Source organism: Schistocerca nitens, chromosome 5, assembly GCF_023898315.1.
Source record: "Schistocerca nitens isolate TAMUIC-IGC-003100 chromosome 5, iqSchNite1.1, whole genome shotgun sequence".
NCBI classification, from domain to species: domain Eukaryota; kingdom Metazoa; phylum Arthropoda; class Insecta; order Orthoptera; family Acrididae; genus Schistocerca; species Schistocerca nitens.
Window position 1 is genome coordinate 245800822 of NC_064618.1, and position 20488 is coordinate 245821309.

At 38.0% G+C, this 20488-nt stretch overlaps 1 protein-coding gene across 1 annotated transcript in view; it reads left to right on the forward strand.

Moving 5' to 3' along the window:
• LOC126260367 (protein eyes shut-like) overlaps nucleotides 1–20488 on the forward strand; it is a 276950-nt gene that overhangs the window by 146354 nt on the left and 110108 nt on the right. Inside the window, exons 10-15 of the mRNA XM_049957695.1 lie at nucleotides 697–913; nucleotides 8430–8581; nucleotides 9278–9414; nucleotides 9518–9763; nucleotides 14139–14315; nucleotides 14402–14630. Coding sequence (XP_049813652.1) covers nucleotides 697–913; nucleotides 8430–8581; nucleotides 9278–9414; nucleotides 9518–9763; nucleotides 14139–14315; nucleotides 14402–14630 — 1158 coding nt within the window. The remainder of the gene's footprint in view (nucleotides 1–696; nucleotides 914–8429; nucleotides 8582–9277; nucleotides 9415–9517; nucleotides 9764–14138; nucleotides 14316–14401; nucleotides 14631–20488) is intronic.

Consider the following 20488-nt stretch of genomic DNA (forward strand, 5'->3'; position numbering starts at 1 on the left):
AACTCAACAGAGTATTTAACACTCACTCCCTTACAGACTTGTTCCTCTCTTATTGCACTTTTCTTTCTTGTCATTCTCCACCTTATCTATCCTCTGTTCTGACATTGTACTTCCAGTTTGACTGTAATCCCCCCCGCCCCCCAACACTCTCTTTCTCTGCCCCCCCCCCCCCCTGCCCCCACTCTCTTTGTCTGTTTATCTGTCAACCCAAGAAATGAGAATGGACAATGACTTGTCACTTTCTGTGTATTATCTTTATAATGATACAAAATGTGGAAGAATATCTTGTTCATCCTAACATTTATCGTGATACCCATTCTTTTCCTATTTCATGCATTTTAAAAAAATCCTTAAAGTAGGAAGTTTACTTTTTCTCCATTATTTACATGCTTGTCTGTCTGACATTTATCACTTCTGTTCTAGAATTTAGTAAGTACTAGTTTTCTGTCTGTTGCATTTATAGTGATACTCAGTCCTTTTAGAAGGTATTACAATAAAAATGGAAGTAACTGATCCATATATAACTTAAACAACATCACTGGTTATGATTCAGTGTGTTTGTTCTTAAGCACTTACATTTGTTTTTCTATTTACTTAATAAGTTTTAAATGTATTGATGATGTTGTCAAGTAAATTATTTGAACAGCCTATGAAAAATGGAATTTTATGTCTTTAAAAGAACAAAATTATTTTCAGGCTTGAATTACTGCCTTACAGCATTGTTCCTCAGCACTGCAATGCATACTTACGAATTAATGATTCACTTGCCATGAGTGGAGAACAGATAGCTGCAACTTCTCAGATTGGCAAAACAGTGAATGTATTGTACTTAGGAGGATTCCCTGCAGAATTTTCTGATCTCAGTGAAGTTCAGATGAAAACTGGATTCGTCGGTTGCATGCATGGTCTTATGGTACTCAATTCTTCACCACTAATTTTTAATTATATAGAAAGGAGACTCTTTATTCAGATAATTTGAAATTTTTGTGCCTGAGATTTCCTACTATATTTTAGAACAATTTATCATATTCTACAAAACCTTATTTGTTGATTTAGTTACATTAGAAATAAATACTGGGATTTTTCTCAGGCAGTGTGAAAACTTTGGTAAAGTCTATCATCTCAAAATCTTAACCTTGACCTTTCTTTTGTACAATACAGTGTCAAAATTTTTTAACAATGTAAAACAAAATTCTGTTTCAGTCAATGAAAATTATTCACTATTTTAATTGACACTCAAAACTGTGTTTTCGTTTGATTAATTTTAAGTCTTTTTATGTATCACCATTAAGAAGACTTGATCATGAAAATCTGTGTAAACAGCACATGAATAACAAGATATTGCTTCACCTTATGCTAATATACTGAAGAATACACTGTGTTCAAAACATAATGGTGGAACTAACTTTCACTTTGTGTGTCACTGCCAAGCAAGATCTAATTTGGACCATCCATAGACATAGTTGCTGCAGTATAGTAAGAAGGTAACTGAAAAAATATGTAACAAGATGAGCAGAAGTGACACTTTTATTCAAAGACAGTAATTACGTTGAAGTCACTGTCATTATGATTGTCCCCTGGACGTTTCGAAAGGACAGCCATGTCTCTTCATAGGATGTGTAATCACCACGAATGGTAATGCATGCTCTGAAATATGCCACCATGCTGACCAGAAGGTTGATGTTCTTGTGGTAGGGCACTGCATTCCTCCACCAGCATGGTTGATGACTGCTGTATCATTGTTGGTGCATGTGGATGTGCTGCAGTACGAATGCCCAATGCACCAACGAGAGTTTAGTTGGGAGAAAGGGCAGGTCTTTCCATTCACAAAATATCCTCTCATTCTTAGAGCTCCTCCACTTGCACTGTTTGATGTGTTTGCACATAGTCATCTATAAAAATGAAGTCCAGGCCTACACACCCCTGAAAAGATGCTCTTGAGGAAGAAGTACAATGACATAGTAACATGTCATGGTGATTGTACCATGTTCAAAGACATAGAGGTCGGTACACCCATGCAACATTATGCATACCTACACCATAACACCTGGACCACTGAAACTATCATGTTCGACTATGTTCTGGGTGCATTACATGTTCCTACCTCTCACTATATGAGGGTATGTCGACCACAGAGCATGCATTGCCATCCTTGGTGATCACAAACTCTATTAAGAACCATGGCCCTACTTTTGTAATGACCAATGGGCCATACTGAATTGTGATTTGTGTGTAATTATTGTCTTTGAATAAAAGTGTCATTTCTGTTCATCTCATTGCGTATTTCTTTCAGTTATCTTCTGTGCTAAACGTAGCAGTGATTTCTGTGTATTGCTCAAGTTTCATCCATCTATGTTTATTGGTAGTGATACATCATGCAAAAGTTACTTTCATCCTTAAGTTTTGCACACCAGTGAACAAATGTCAATGCAACACTTTCTATTAGAGAGAGCAGTCAGACAAGGACTTTCCATACCACCAAATTTATTTTTAGCAGTCCTGTATGATGTTAACAAGAGAGGAATATGTGTTTTCGGAACAATTATGCACCATTGCTGTTTTGATTTTGACTTTGTACTATTTGCTTTCAGTGCTGATGACCTTTTATAAAAAACAAGGAAGAACTTCATACAGCACTTTGATAGTAGGTCTAAAAATCAATTAAACTAAGATGTGTATAATATATAAGCAACACAATGAAAAGAACATATTAAAAATGAAAATATTAAAAATTAACGATGATGTTTTACAAACAGTAGATGAGGTTTCTTTTTGTATATAGAGCATTTGTAGACAGTAACTGGATTTGCAGTGAAAGAAATAGATGAAAGGCTTACATTAAAAAGGGCTTTGAATGCTTTTAATAAACTCAACTGTGTTTTAAGAAATAAGTTGCCTATGTGTTTGTAAATGAAATCTTACATTGTGTATTACAAGTTTTCATTTATGGCAATGAGACAAACATGGACATTGAAAGTGAGAGTCATTTAATAACAGAGGGTTGCTGGAAATCATTAGAAAACAAACAAATTCTTCAGTTTATGGACTGGACTGAAAGACATAATTATGACTGTTTGTGTCTCAATTACTTGAAGTTTCCCTTGAGACAGGATTGTTTCTGATCTGTTATTGGAGAGGATTGCAATGTAATCATCAATTATCAGGCAATCAAGGTACTTTTAGAGACATCAACCAATACTTATGTCCTTAGTTTTATTTTGCCATTTTCTAATCAGTTTATCTAAAACTCAGTTAAACATTACTGGGGATAAGCCATTTCCCTTCTTACCCCTGGCTTGATCTTAAATCCTGCAAAAATTTAACTTTTGATGTTATGTCAGTCACATATTGTTAGATCATATTTGGGATGAATTTCTCAACTACGAGGTGAAAATTTGGACTTTATACATATTGAAAGTAGGATGGAACAGCTTGAAGCTTTTTTTTTATTATTTTGAACTCCTCCAGCATGAACTATGAGACTGATAATTTTGAAGTTTTTCTTTAAATTTCTGATAGAAAGTTCTGGCGTTATTTCTTGAAAAGTATTGGACAATTTCCATTAGTCCACAGTGTTTATATTTACATTTTTATGTATTGGTGATTTTAGATGCATGTTTTTTTGAATCTTGAGGAATTCTTGCCATTTGATTTCGAATTGTGAGATTTCCACAATAGCTATGTTTCAACTCTTTCTTCTACAAATTCTGTCATAGTTGTCATTTCAGCATCTGTGCTTTATTTTTCATTGCAGAGTGCCAAGGTTTTGAGACTCATGTCATATTGGTTTTTTGTAAGTTATGAGAATCAAGTGATATTTAGGAAAGTAAATTAGAAAAGAATTATATGATACACGTTTAAGGTCTTTAGGGCTAAATCTTATTGTTCTAGGGGTTTTCATTTTGGATTTGTTATGCTCAGATGTTTATTATACATATCTACTTATCCAAACAGGTAATTTCTTTTTCGATACTTTCATTTTGTTTTTCTGTGGTAATTGTCAGTTGTTCAGTTTGAAATTTTGTCTGATGTTTCTACATATACACATACAGTTTGTACGCCATTGTGAAGTACATGACAGAAGTACTTAGCATCATTTCCATAGACAACAAAGACATGCACAACTAGCAATATAGTCAGAAAAGTTACTGGATTCATGCACCGTCACCCACTACCAAGAACTTCTGCAGTGGCTGCTAGCTGGATCTGCTCTTGTTGTGATTTCATTTGTTGGAGATATTCATATTTCCTTCTTTCTGGGGAGGCAGTAAGTGTGTTGACATTGCCGTCAGATTAAGGGTTTGACCTAAGTCAGTTAACCTTTCACTTCTTTTGTTTGTTCTTGTATGCAAAGAATATAATCCCTCTGTTCACTTAAATTTTTTGTATGCAAGTTTGTGCACTGAAATCTCCAGCAACAGTTTGACACAGTGTGCTGTAATTGTATTTTTAACTTCTGCCAGTGTTTCTCGAGGTCATCAAGTTTTTTAGCATCCTTTCAGTTATAGATGTTTTGAGGGGTTGTGCACATTAATTGACCCATGTGACCTGTTCCCTTACTTGATAGAGAGAAGTGAAATTTTTCTGTCATATATATGATGTTTAGCAATGAATTTGTAATATTTCTCACGACTGCAAATACTGTGCCATTGGGGATTTCATTGGAAGTGGATGTTCCTAGCATTCCTCTATAGCTCGTATAAATTCTGAGTTCAAAATTTATTTCGTCTCGGTACAGGATTTCTTATATTGACATAATTTGACTATCAATTTCATCCACTAGTTGTTTTCCTTTCCCAATTTTGAAAAATTTTATTTATCACATGATGATACAGAGCTGGGATCAAATACATAATTTTAAGAGTATACAGTGTAAGAAATGACAAGCAAAATACAGGTACAGAATCAAATGTCCGAAGTATTATACTAAATTTTGTACACATTAGACAAGTTCGTAGATTTCTAAGTCCAATCTGTTGATCCAGTTGAGCCCTTCAGGTGATGCATGATGGACGTCATTTACTGATCCCCCGGAGGCTTGTTTTTGGCATTTACCAACAATGTGATTTATTGTTTGCAGGGCAGCTACACAGTCACAATCTGGAGATGTTGTCCAGCCCTATTTGTGCTTTAGATATCCACAGTTCCCTTGTCCTGTTTGGACACTGTTGATGGTTCTCCACTGGCATCTGGGGAGTGTGAAACCTGGAACTCGCATGGAAGGCTTTTCAACCACATGACTGTAGAACACTGATGATTCTTCTCGTTGACTTCTCCATACTTCGTTGATGTTAAAGTCGGAGGCTTCAAGATGTTGCGCAGTTCGCCAAGGTGGTTTTCTTGACTTCAGATGCTGATGTTGTGCTATTAATATATCGCTGTGTATGGGTAGCTTTGGGTTCTTCTGAATGTTTCTCCAGATCTTCAGGAGAGCATGTGATCTTCTTAGAGCTGTAGGTTGGATGTGACTTAAAACTGGTAGCCATGCAGTTTGAGTGCTACGTATGCAGCCTGTGATAAGTCGCATTGTCTGGTTGAGTTACACATCTATCTTGCTGCAGTGAGCACTGTACATCCAAGTTGGGCAACAGTATTCAGTGACAGAGTATGATAGTGCCAAAGCAGTTGATCTTAGGGTTTGAGCACAGCAACCCCAGTAGGTACCAGCAAGCTTCTGAATGATATTATTACAGGTCTTCACTTTTGTGGCCACGTCAGAGAGATGTTGTCAGAAAGTTAGGTACTTTGGAGTGCTGCAGTACTGTAAGGTTTGTCCTCGTAGTTTAACTTCAGCATTCCATAGGTGGAATGCTGAAGTAACAGTTTTCTGAAGGTTTAGGCGGAGGCTCCATTTCCTGAAGTATGTGTCCAGGATTTCCATGTCGGCAGTTAATGTGCTTTCAGCAGTGGTGTAAATGGAGCTCTGGGTCACCAAACAGATGTCATCAGCATATATGAATTTCCTTGCGGTTGTGGCTGGCAAGTCATAAATGTATAAGTTGAAAAGGAGATGGGTCAATACAGATCCTTGAGGTAGTTTGTCACTTAATTGGAAGACTTTGCTTCTGTCATTATCAGAGTACATCTGGGCAAGTATGTTGCTTAACATGCCGCTAAGTAGTTTTGTGAGTTTCCAACACTGAATGATGCTCACAAATTTTAAGAGAAGGCCTTCTTGCCATACGATGTCATAGGCAGTGAATAGATCCAAGAAAGCAGCTATGCTTACGCACTTCTTCTCATATCCATTTTCAATATGGGTTGTTAATGCAATAACTTGGTCATTACAGCTTCTACCAGGCCTGAATCCAGCTTGTTCTATGGGTATTTGTTTATTAATTGTTTCATAGATCCTGTTGTAGATGAGTCGTTGAAGTAGTTTGTAAGTAACACTTAACAGGGCTAGTGGGCGGTAACTTTCTACTTTTATTGGGTCTTTGTTCAGTTTAAGGATTGCTATTAGCTTGGTTTTCTTGAATAATGGTGGGAGATTTCCAGTGGAGGGAATGTCTGAGAAGAAGTTAGAAAGCCATTTGATAGTTGTTGGTCCACAGTGTGTGAGAAATTCAGGGTACATCCCATCAAATCCAGCTGCCTTCCCAACTTTCGTGTTTCTGATGGCATCTCTTACTTCCTCTTCATTGAATGGATTGGAAAATTTAGAGTAATTTGGGGGTGGTCTTTTCTTGGTGTTGAGCTGGGTTTTGATTTCCCTTCTTGTCTGCTTATCCTTTGGGCTCTTGGAATTTGAGATTAGATGATTGGCAAAATCATTCAGCTTGATGGCAGTTTTAGGTTTCACTAATGCTGAGTTTGTTGCATCCAGTTTTTGGATAACAGATCAAGCTTTAGGACTTGAATGTGTGTGGTCAAATGATTCTACGGCTTCATGCCAGATCTTCTTCCTGTTCTCATCAAGTGACTGCAGAAGATCTGTAGCTTTGCTAACAGTTGGATTTTCTTCATATTCTTCAAGCAATTTTTAACTGTCCTCATTCCAGCCAGGTGTATATTCTTTACGATAGCCTGTAGGGATAAATCATCTGGCTGCTCCTTTAATTATACCTATAAACTGACTGTAGTTACTGTGTATTGGCTTGATCCATCTGATATTGTTATCTGTTTGTTTTCTGAATTCAGTTCAGTTAGCTTTCTTGAAATTCCATCTTGGTTTTGGACTGCACAAGGGTTACACATATTCCAGTCTCTAAAATAATAGGTCTGTGCTGATTGTGGGGGAAATCTTTAAGTATTAAGCAATGTATCTGGGTATGGGTGCTGTGAAGCTGAGTTGTGAAGCACAGATCAGGTGTATATCCTCTGTTCAAATGTCCTGAATGAAAGGTAGGTGGATCCTTGGCATCAAAAATTACTTCCAAGTTTTCGGTTTCCATCCATTCACAAAGAGCTTCACCGTTACTGTAGTTTTCACAATATCCCCATAGATTATGATGGCTGTTGAAGTCACCCGGGAATAAAGATGGATGCTGCTAAGATGGTAGAGGAGGAGTAGGCCAGTTTACTCCAGGAGGCTTGTAGACATTGACTATTGTTACACTATCAATTTTTGCTGAAATTATGAAAATATCTTTTTTGCTGCTCACTGAAACTATCTGATAATTTTTCATATTATGCTTGATGTAAACTGCAAGAACATATTAGTTTATATCCTGGTATTTTCCCTCTGCTCCTTATCTGTTGATCATCTGCTGTTTGTGTTTCTTGGAGTGCAATGACATCGACTGCATGGTTTTTCGATAGTTTGGATAGACAGTCACATTTCGACCTGCTTATTCCTTCGATGTTAAGTTGGCGTATGCGAATAGATGGTCCAGTTCTATGAACTAAGGACTTTTTGGTTGTTTGCTCTGCATTTTATGATCAGGAGGCTTTTTCAGGCAGTTTGGTCTCATCCTGTTGTTGTTACTCATTTAGCACCACCCAGGAGGCACGTGTGACTTAGGGTATGTCATGGACGCGAGTAACCTTGCCCCCCATTTTGAGAAATGTTATATTTTTTAAGTTACTGTGTAATGTCATATTTAAAATCAGACATTTGGGGAGCTTTGGTATTGTCACATGATTCGATCTCATAGAATCCATTGACTGACAACTTTTCCATCTTGCTAAAAGTTGCAGATAGTAATGAGACTGAACTAAAGTGCCTCATAGTTACAAAAGGTATTGAGACTTCCAAGTTCCTTTGCAGCTTTTTTATGACTTCTCTAGTCTCTTATTTAGGTTTGGGATCAGCAGCGGCAGCTAGGGAGCTACACAATTTATTCAGTAGCTACAATGCGCAAAGTTAATCTGAATGGACTGATAGTAGTTAGACAACAATGTTTGATCTCCCAAAAATCATTATCATGTAGTATCATTTAATTATGATACAAAAGATATTAATTTTTTACTTGTATTTGTGTTTTTAGGTTGATAATATGCCACGACATATTTTACATGACTCATTGAGTGCTTCAGGAATTTCTGAATGTGCATCACTTGCATGTTTGTCAAATCCTTGTTATGATGGTGGAACATGTGTAGAACATAATGATGAGTGGAACTGTTTATGTCCTTCAGGGTAAGGCACATAGTTTATTTTTGAAACTCTTGCAGTAATGCACAAGAAATGGCAAACTTTTGAACAGAACAGTATGTAAAATAAAGGAAACACAACCACTTATATGTAGCAGATGGATGTGTGGTGCATAGACACCCAAAACAGAGCACAGTATTAACTAGCTTTTGAGCCCTGGCTCTTCTTCTACCAGAAAGTACACATGTTTACACACAGAACCAAGCAGACACCGAAACATACACTACCACAGACTCATTGCCACATCACAGTAGCATGCTTGTGTGTGTGTGTGTGTGTGTGTGTGTGTGTGTGTGTGTGTGTGTGTGTACTTTCTGCCAGAAGAAGATCCAGGTCTCAAAAGCTAGTTAACACTGTATTCCGTTATGAGTATTTCTGTGGCTCACATCAGTCTGCTTAGTGTGTGGGTTGCCTTTGCTTTATTTTATGTAAATGATAAACTAATAAATGTTCTAAAATGTTAAAATTCTTATGTTACAAAACAAATCCAAAATGTCATCTCCTAAGATTTATAAAGAGAGAAGACTGATTAGCTTTTGTAAGATTTCAAAGAAATCAGATGCATTATTCTTATTATGATTATAGGACATAGTTATTATGTGACTTTTTTCTGCTTGAGAAAATATTTCATTTTCAAATTTCACTTCCACCTTTATTCACATGCATTGTTATGTTTTTCAGGTATGTTGGGAAAGCTTGTGAGAAATCAGTCTGTGAAGTAAATCCTTGTCAGTTTGGTGCAACATGTGTCATTTTCCCTGGTAGTGGCTTCCTTTGTCTTTGCCCTCTGGGAAAACATGGAATTTTCTGTGAGCATGGTATGTTATTCTGTAATTTCCAAAAACAAAAATAGCTTGTTAACCATCAAATTGTAGAAGGGTATTTTTTGTAATGTTCCATGTTGATTTCTTACTTTTCTAGACTTAGACATTGGTCAGCCTTCTTTCTCTCCATCAGTTTCTGGATTTTCATCATACACTGCATACCCTTTACCAGGAACTATTCACCACAATATGGAACTAAGATTCCGTTTCAAACCATCAAGCATGGAACAGATAGCACTAATGATTTTTGTTGGGCAAGATGGTTCTCATGATGCTCAATCTGATCACCTTTCTGTGAGCTTCATAAAAGGTTATGTTGTTCTTACTTGGAATCTTGGATCAGGTAATCACCTGCATGTATTTCAAAACTGGCAGAAATACATAGATTTTATTTTATGTGCATCAAGTGCTATTTCATTAAAGTTTGGATTTCATATTTTACCTTTTTTCACTGTTATTCCCTTCATTTATTTGTTGATAATGTAAATTCAGTAGGCACTCCTTATCATAGTGCTCTCAACTGAAATTAAAAATATGACTAAAATGAACTTTTTAGGAATTATATTGTTCAAAATGAAATATATGAACTAATGAGAAACAGAAGCTCCATGTTGCATTTGATAAATTACTGTCTTTAATATGAGATAAAATTCAAAATTTATGTTACATTATTATTTAATTTTGATTTGTACAGTGTCATGTGTACAAACTGTATAGAAATATAATTTCTACAATCAATAAATGCTATGTAGTTTATAGGATATGAAGAGAATTATTAAAATAAAATTGAGGATATTACATAATACACTGAAGCACCACAGAAACTGGTATAGGCATGCGTATTCAAATACAGAGATCTGTAAACAGGCAGAATACCACAGTTTGGTTGGCAACACCTATATAAGATGACAAGTATCTGGCACAGTTGTTAGATCAGTTACTGGTGCTACAATGGGAGGTTGTCAAGATTTAAGTGAGTTTGAATGTGGTGTTATAGTCTGCTCACAAGTGATGGGATACAGTATCTCCAAGGTAGTGATGAAGTGGGGATTTTCCATATGACCATTTCATGAGTGTACTGTGACTATCAGGAATCCGGTAAAACATCAGATCTCTGACATCGCTGCAGTTGGAAAGAGATCCTGCAAGAATAGGACCGATCACAACTAAAGAGATTCATTCATGACGGAAGTGCGACCCTTCCCGAAATTGCTGTAGATTTCAATGCTGGGCCATCAAGTGTCAGTGTGTGAACCATTCAATGAAACATCGACATGGGCTTTTGAAGTTGAGAGCCCACTCATGTACGTCAATGCCAGCATTGGACTGTTGGTGACTGGAAACATTTTACCTGGTTGGATGAGTCTCATTTTAAATTGTATTATGCGAATGGACATGTACAGGTATGAAGACAACTTCATGAATCCATGGACCCTGCATGACAGCAGAGGACTGTTCAAGCTGGTGGAGACTCTGTAATGGTGTAGCGCATGTGTAGTTGGCAGATATGGGACCCCTGGTGTGTCTAGATATGTCCCTGACAGGTGACACATACGTAAGCATCCTGTCAGATCACCTGCATCCATTCATGTCCATTGTGCATTCTGATGGACAATGTGACACCCAACACATCCAGAATTGCTAGATATGTCCCTGACAGGTGACACGTACGTAAGCATCCTGTCAGATCACATGCATCCTTTCATGTCCATTGTGCATTCTGATGGACAATGTGACACCCAACACATCCAGAATTGCTAGATATGTCCCTGACAGGTGACACGTACGTAAGCATCCTGTCGGATCACCTGCATCCATTCATGTCCATTGTGCATTATGATGGACAATGTGACACCCCACACATCTAGAATTGCTACATATTGGCTCCAGGAACACTCTTCTGAGTTTAAACCCTTCTGCTGGCCACGACACTCCCCAGACATGAATGCTATTGAGCATATCTGGGATGCCTTGCAATGTGCTGTTCAGAAGAGATCTCCACCCTCTCGTACTCTTACAGATTTATGGACAGCCCTGCAGGATTCATGGTGTTAGTTCCCTCCATCAGTACCTCAGACATTAGTCAAGTCCATGCCACATCATGTTGCAGCATATCTGCATGCTCACGGGGGTCCTACATGATATCAGGCAGGTGTACCAGTTGTTTGGCTCTTCATTGTATATGGAGTTTAATGCTCCAAAATTGTAATTTCTGTTATGGAGCACCACACTGCTAATAATTTGCAGACATAATAAAAACTGTTTGAAAAGTATGGCCATACCCTCCACCACCCTCTTTGAGTTATCCCCTCATATCTATCATTGTCTTGGAAACAGAATGTGACCTCCAGAACATTATCCACAAGTTACAGGGGACTGGAAGTACCCAAAGTTTGCCACTCTAGCATCTTCTGTATGCAATTTTTTGAAACAATTCTCAGAGCAAAATATGCTGAATGGAGTCTCTGAGAGTGTTTCACTACACTTGTAAAGTATCATTCAGGGGAGCAAGTACTGAATCATCATGTGCCATGTCACTCATTACACTTGGATAATCAGAAATATATAAACTTTTGGAAAACACAGTTAAATCAGAACTTTGTATGTCACTGCCATTATTTCTGATCACAAATTATTAACACACACGTTTGCATTTTCTTTTCTGATATATTTAGTACTTTAGCTACTTTTATAACTTCTAACAATCACCCTATTCCTCTCAGTGCCATAACCTCAACTCTCAATGTAATCCAAAGAGTCCTCAAAGACAAAGATGTCTTACTATTGTAACTTTACAGTGGTCTTCCCCATGTAGTTGATCAACATGTGTTTCCAACAGTTTTTTCAGTTGTTCTCTCGCTAACTCTTTACAGTTTATTATTGTAATTCACTGCTGCATTGTATTCCATAAATTGCATTATGAAGGGGGGCTGTCAGTTATGTGGAACATTCTAAATTCTACATTGTATTTAAAGGAAAATTCAGTTGAGGAAAAGTTCCTTCCTCAAGTTGGAAAGATGGATAGACTGGGGAAGGTTACAAAGAAAGCGCAGGTCATTTAGATTCCATATGAGAGGGACCAGCCTGTCATCAAGATCTCTCACAACCTTTACACTGTTGGGATGATGGAGAACCAATTAAGAAAGTAAAGTAGATATTATCTTCTAAGATTTTTAGTGGTCTGGGCATTGCTAATGAATACTCTTCACTCGAGTCTCCAGTTTATTGTGGAGACTGGCAGGAGTTCATCACTTAGTCATGTTCAACATCCAGGTTATGAAGAATGAAGAGCATTGTGGCAGTAGCTTATGTCAGTTTGCTAGTCATCAGATGAAACTTGCCCCATTGTGTGGGTTTGTATTTATAACACCAGGGCTAGTCACCTGTACTGATATTTTCCAGAATAGAAATTCTGCATTTCGAATTTCAATCAAATCATGACAGTTTTCCACACATTGTTGATTTGATTTTGTTAAGACATGCTGTGCAAACTTTGCACAGACTTTTCTCTTCTTCAAAACTTTCTGGGGAGAGTCTTGAATGCTTGATTTAGGGATGCTACTCCATTGTGATTTGATGCAAAAGCATTGGCACATTATGGCCAAACATCCACTAATTAACATTTCCTGCTCACAATTGATTGGTCCAACACATATCTTTTTTTTTTATAATTGTTAGTTCAAGCTGACACTGTAGTTACTGTGATGATGTCACTTGTTTGGAAGTAATAATGTCAGTCTTGGAATTTTTTGGAAGGATTGTGTATGCTATGCTTTCTGTCTCTGTCTCTCTTAGACTTGATTTTCCTACCAAGTGAGATGCCACAGTGGTTACACTAGACTTGTATTTGGGAAGATGGAGATGGCCATTCAAAACCTCATCCAACCATCTGTACTTAGATTTTCCTTTATTCTCCTAAATCTATAAAGGAAAATGTGAGGATAGTTCCTTTGAAATGGCATGGCTAATCTTCTTCCCCATCCTCCTGCAGGCCAAGCTTGTGCTTCATTTATAATAACATTTTTGTGAAACAGACATTAAACAATAATTGTTCTTCTGCTCTTTTCTGTTTTTCCTGCTTTGTCTGGTTCCTATATCCATGTTTTTATGCTTGTCATTCATTTTCTTTTTACAGCAATATACTGATGTCTTGTCAGTTTGATTCATGTGTATTATATTTTCCTGTTAGATCTCCCATGATTTTCTTAGTAAGCTCAAAAACTTCATAAATTTCCTAATTTTTCATTGTCTATTTATGCCACTATCCCTTTCATTGTGATAGGTACATCTCAACTTTCCTTACACATTTTAAACTTTCTTTGAGTTATTTCCTTTTGTTAAACAGCATCTTTATTCTTTCCCTATCCCTGTAGGTTCTTTTATTTGATGAGCTCCATCAAACACAATGAATAAAAGAATGAATGAACTCACTCATCAAGTTTGCAGTTTGTCGCACTTCTTCATAGTTCAGATTTTTTAATATGAGTTAACAAGCTGGATGAAGCTGTTCAGCCAACTATATCACTGTGTTAATATTGTATCTTGTTATTTTTGTATATAGCATTGTAATCATACATATTTTATGTTCTTTTGTAATTACTTAACTGTAAAAATGTTAAGAAGCTTCAAAATTTACATTAAGAATAGTCACATCTTTCAACAGTCTTATGCTAGTTCTGTTTATTTTACTGATCCAGCTGTTTATTAATAAATTTCAGGACCACGGAGAATCTTCACACCACGTCCTGTCACTCAGCGAGCAAGAAGACCACATTTTGTGAGTCTGGGTAGATCAGGAAAACATGCTTGGCTTCGTGTTGATAACCTGAAGAATGTTACCGGAACATCTCCTGGTCACATGACTCAGCTAAATACACATTCTCCATTATACATTGGTAGTGCTTCATTGTGAGGAAAAAAAGATTTGTGGACTAATACGTTTCAGTTGTAGAAGCTAATTTTTTTTTCTTCACTTTTGCAGGTGGCCATGAATCAGCAAATTTTTCATTGCTACCTCATGATCTACCATTGCACAGTGGCTTCTCAGGTTGTCTTTTTGATGTGGAATTGAGGACAGGCAGAATTTCAGTTCCACTTCAGAAGACAAGGACTGCCACTGGTAGAAGTGTTGGTCAGTGTGGAACCACAGAATGTCATGAACATGCCTGTCAGAATGGAGGTGCATGCCTACATCATGGTGCATCTTTTGTGTAAGTACAGTAGGTTAGTACAAGTACCTGTATGTAGATTGACTTTCTTGTTCCCTTCATGCATCAGCTTATTTTTGTTTCTGTTTACATTAATTCCATGTTTACACCCTTTGTTGATATTTTTGCTGTTACACCATTGGCTTTTAATATTTTTTCTGTACCTACCATTCTTATTTCATGTTAGCTTTCATTTTCTGTCTTGTATTTCTGTTATTAATACGTCCAGCAGTAATCAGTTCCCATTAACTAAATCTGAAACACGTGACACAAATGGTAAAATGGAAATAGTTGAAAATTCATGGCAATGGCACAGCATAACACATATGTTGTAAGCCCCTGGCTGCCTCCATTCCTTTCTCATAACAGAGTCATCTTGTTGTTGTGATCAGCTCTCCATGCTGGTCTATCACGTGCAAGGCTCTTCATGTGTGCATAACTCCTGCAACATACGAGGTGCAATCCTATAATCATGAAATTGGTTTGCTTCATCAGGAAAGAAGGAGAGGGAAAGACAAAAGGATGTGGGTTTTAAGGGAGAGGGTAAGGAGTCATTCCAATCCCGGGAGCGGAAAGACTTACCTTAGGGGGAGAAAAGGACAGGTATACACTCTCACACACACACATATCCATCTGCAAATATACAGACACAGGTAGACATACGTAAAGGCAAAGAGGTTTGGCGGAGATGTCAGTCGAGATGGAAGTACAGGGGCAAAGATGTTGAATGACAAGTGATGTGCAGGCGGCAGCAACTTGAAATTAGCGGAGGTTGAGGCCTGGTGGGTAACGGGAAGAGAGAATATATTGAAGGGCAAGTTCCCATCTCCGGAGTTCTGATAGGTTGATGTCAGTGGGAAGTATCCAGATAACCCGGATGGTGTAACACTGTGCCAAGATGTGCTGGCCGTGCACAAAGGCATGTTTAGCCACAAGGTGATCCTCATTACCAACAAACAATGTCTCCTGTGTCTGTTCATGCGAATGGACAGTTTGTTACTGGTCATTCCCACATAGAAGGCTTCACAGTGTAGGCAGGTCAGTTGGTAAATCTCGTGGGTGCTTTCACACATGGCTCTGCCTTTGATCGTGTACACCTACCGGGTTACAGAACTGGAGTAGGTGGTGGTGTGAGGGTGCATGGGACAGGTTTTACAACGGGTGCGGTTACATGGGTAGGAGCCAGAGGGTAGGGAAGGTGGTTTGGGGATTTCATAGGGATGAACCAAGAGGTTACTAAGGTTAGATGGATGGTGGAAAGACACTCTTGGTGTAGTGGGGAGTATTTCATGAAGGATGGATCTCATTTCAGGGCAGGATTTGAGGAAGTCATATCCCTGCTGGAGAGCCACATTCAGAGTCTGATCCAGTCCCGGAAAGTATCCTGTCACAAGTGGTGCTCTTTTGGGGTTCTTCTGTGGGAGGTTCTGAGTTTGAGGGGATGAGGAAGTGGCTGTGGTTATTTGCTTCTGTACCAGATCGGGAGGGTAGCTGCGGGATGCGAAATCTGTTTTCAGGTTATTGGTGTAATGGTTCAGGGATTCCGGACTGGAGCAGATTCGTTTGCCACAAAGACCTAAGCTGGAGGGAAGGGACCGTTTGATACGGAATGGGTGGCAGCTGTCATAATGGAGGTACTGTTGCTTGTTGGTGGATTTGATGTGGACGGATGTGTGAAGATGGCCATTGGACAGATGGAGGTCAACATCAAGGAAAGTGGCATGGGATTTGGAGTAGGACCAGGTGAATCTGATGGAACCAAAGGAGTTGAGGTTGGAGAGGAAATTCTGGAGTTCTTCTTCACTGTGAGTCCAGATCATGAAGATATCATCAATAAATCTGTACCAAAGTTTGGGTTGGCAGGCCTGGGTAACCAAGAAGGCTTCCTTATACACAAATATCTCACACATCCAGGGCCTCGCTGCAATGGAGCACTTCCTTTCACGCCGATCATCTGCCACCCTACCTAAAACCTCTTCCCTCATTACCTTAGCCAGCTTCATCCTAACTCACAACTTCTCCACTGTTGAAGGCCAGACATACCAACAATAAAGGGAACAGCCATGGGTACCAGGATGGCCCCCTCGTATGCCAAACTATTTATGGGTCGCTTAGAGGAAGCCTTCTTGGCTACCCAGGCCTGCCAACCCAAACTTTGGTACAGATTTATTGATGACATCTTCATGATCTGGACTCACAGTGAAGAAGAACTCCAGAATTTCCTTAAAACCCACATCATTTCGTCTTTCCCTCTCCTTTTTTCCTTATGAAGAAACCGTGGGTTGTGAAAGCTTGAAATTTGTGTGTGTTTGTGTGTTTTTTATTGTGTCTATCTACCAGCGCTTTCTCGTATGGTAAGTCACAGCATCTTTGTTGTAACTTACCAAATGAGAAAGCGTTGGTATGTTGATAGAGATAATAAAAAGCACACAAACACACACACAAATTTCAAGCTTTCGCAAACCAAGGTTGCTTCATCAGGAAAGAGGAAAGGAGAGGGAAAGACGAAAGGATGTGGGTTTTAAGGGAGAGGGTAAGGAGTCATTCCAATCCCGGTAGCTCCCCTGCTTTTTAACAGGCCTCAGTACTTTCAGGCCATTTGGGTTGGGGGAGCGGAGGGGGCTGCACACACAGCTTTGCAGTGCACCCTATATCATTCTGCTGTGAGCATTGATAGTGTCAGGATAGCTGATATAATGCAACCCTATTTTGAGATCAAATCATGGTGGATACAACACTGGGTGATCATTTTCTACACAAAATTCAGTGAAAGAAAGCTGCAGAAACTCATGAACTGCTTAAATGAGACTACTGGGAGTTTGCTCTTTCACCAGAGTGCCAATTGGCACACCCTGGCTTCCTTAAAACCGAAGAAGGCAATGTGAGTAAATCCAAATTGAAGTCAGTGCTGACTGTCTTTTTTAATGGCAAGGGTATGGTTCGCAAAGAGTTTGTACATCAAAGACATAGTGCTAATGCTGCTGACTACATGAACATTTGGAAAGATTGTGGAAAAGGACGATACTTGTGGGAAAAGAAATCGCCACTATCTGTCTGCTGCATCATGACATTGCAGCCAAACACATGACTTCCTGTGTCTGTGAGTTCCTGGAGAAGCATTACATGTCAATGCTACTGCAGCCACTCATTAGTTCTGACCTCACTCTAGTTGACTTCTTTTTGTTCTTCAAGATCAGTAACCTACTCAAAGAACACTGTTTTGATAGCATTGAGGTTATCCAAGTGGATGTGACAACAGCCTTAAAGAAGATTCCCATCAAGGGAGAGTTGGTGAAAAGTTTTGTAGAGGAAGCTTCTGGACTGATTTGAATCAAACTTGGTACACAGAACACTTAGTGTCAGGCAACAATCACTGGGTGGGTGAGAACTACCTACCTATCATAGTTCAGGAGACATAATGTCATAAACATTTAAATGCATGAAAAACTCTCACATCATAAATGTGTGACATTTAAAGTTGTTACTTCTGTGCTGCTAACTCTATTTGCAATAAATGTTGCAAACAGTATCCACATATGCCACTAAATGCCCCTATAAAATTATATCACAATACCACACATAGTGCACGAGATATGACATCATTAACACTGAGATGTATGAAAAATTGCCACATTGTGCGTGACATATAAATTTACTACTTCTTTGCTGCTAACTCTGTTCGCAACATGTTTCACAGACAGTATCCAAATATGCTGCTGAATGTGCCTACAAAATTATATCAAAATCAAAAGATGTGAAATGCGTAAAAAAGTATGGCATCCTTCATGAAGTTCTAATACATTTATTATTTATTTATCTGTGGATCATTGGATCATTTCTTACAAAGATATCAGACATGTCATTTACGTATACATAGAGAAATACAGTGATCCATACCAATTAATGCATATTGCGTTTATAATCTGATTGGTACATATATCTGCTACTTACAAACAGTCGAATCTATATGTGTTCTATGCATGGTATTTTCGCAAAAATGTCATTAAAAGTATGTTATAAAAGGTGCCAGTGATGATATAGTTAATTCTTCTGTAATTCCTTGGTTTTCACTTAGCACTGCCAGAAAAACAGTGAGAAAGTAGAGGACAGCAGCATTTGCATTTTGACATGAAATATTACTCCACACATCTTACATACTGAAGTGATTCTCTGTATAGTTTTAAATTTGTTAGAGTTTCCTTCTGCAATATATACTGACTTATTATTTAATTTTTTACTTCAAGATATTTTTTAACACTGTAAGGGCAGATTTTGATCAGATGACTTTTTAATTTTCTTTTAAAAAGAGACATACCTTCTATCATCTTTATACATTGTGGTCAGGGGTGCCAACTTATAAAAAATATTGGGTGGCCCCATACTAGGAGTCTTGCCCCAGGAAATTTTCTAAATTTGAGATGAAAAATAGCAAGTTTTAAAGCTTTTTAATCATTTTAGTCATATGCTCAATATTAGAACCCAGAAAACTTGACTCCTGATAACTCGACAAGCCTGACACATTTTTTGGCTTTGAAAAAAGAAACAAAATATAAACATGCATGGTATTTGCATGAAAAGCTAATTTAATTTACAGTAATAATCATGCTTGTAGACTATTACAGACCAGTGAATATATAGCTCTGAAAAAACTGAAATTATATTCAAATAAATCCTAAACTATCATTAAAAGAATAAAACACAAAATATTGCTGTCACACAGTAATAGCACTTTGATTAATAAGTTGTTGTTGTTGAGGTCTTCAGTCCTGAGACTGGTTTGATGCAGCTCTCCATGCTGCTCTATCCTGTGCAAGCTTCTTCATCTCCCAGTACTTACTGCAACCTACATCCTTCTGAATCTGCTTAGTGTATTCATCTCTTGGTCTGATTTTTACCCTCCACGCTGCCCTCCAATGATACATTTGTGATACCTTGATGCCTCAGAACATGTCCTACCAACCGGTCCCTTCTTCTTGTCAAATTGTGCCACAAACTCCTCTTCTCCCCAATTCTATTCAGTACCTCCTCATTAGTTATGTGATCTACCCATCTAATCTTCAGCATTCTTGTGTATCATCACATTTCGAAAGATTCTATTCACTTCTTGTCCAAACTATTAATCGTCCATGTTTCACTTCCATACATGGCTACACTCCTTACAAATACTTTCAGAAATGATTTCCTGATACTTAAATCTATACTCGATACTAACAAATGTCTCTTCTTCAGAAACACTTTCCTTGTCATTGCCAGTCTACATTTTATATCCTCTGTACTTCAACCATCATCAGTTACTTTGCTCCCCAAATAGAAAAACTCCTTTACTACTTTAAGTGTCTCATTTCCTAATCTAATTCCCTCAACATCACCCGACTTAATTTGACTACATTCCATTATCCTCGTTTTGCTTTTGTTGATGTTCATCTTATATCCTCCTTTAAAGACACTGTCCATTACGTTCAACTGCTCTTCCAAGTCCTTTGCTGTCTCTGACAGAATTACAATGTCATCGGCGAACCTCAAAGTTTTTATTTCTTCTCCATGGATTTTAATACCTACTCCGAATTTTTCTTTTGTTTCCTTTACTGCTTGCTCATTATACGTATTGAATAATATTGGGGAGAGGCTACAACCCTGTCTCACTCCCTTCCCAACCACTGCTTCCCTTTCATGTCCCTCGACTCTTATAACTGCCATCTGGTTTCTGTACAAATTGTAAATAGCCTTTCACTCCCTGTATTTTACCCCTGCCACCTTTAGAATTTGAAAGGGAGTATTCCAGTCAACATTGTCAAAAGCTTTCTCTAAGTCTACAAATGCTAGAAACGTAGGTTTGCCTTTCCTTTATCTTCCTACTAAGA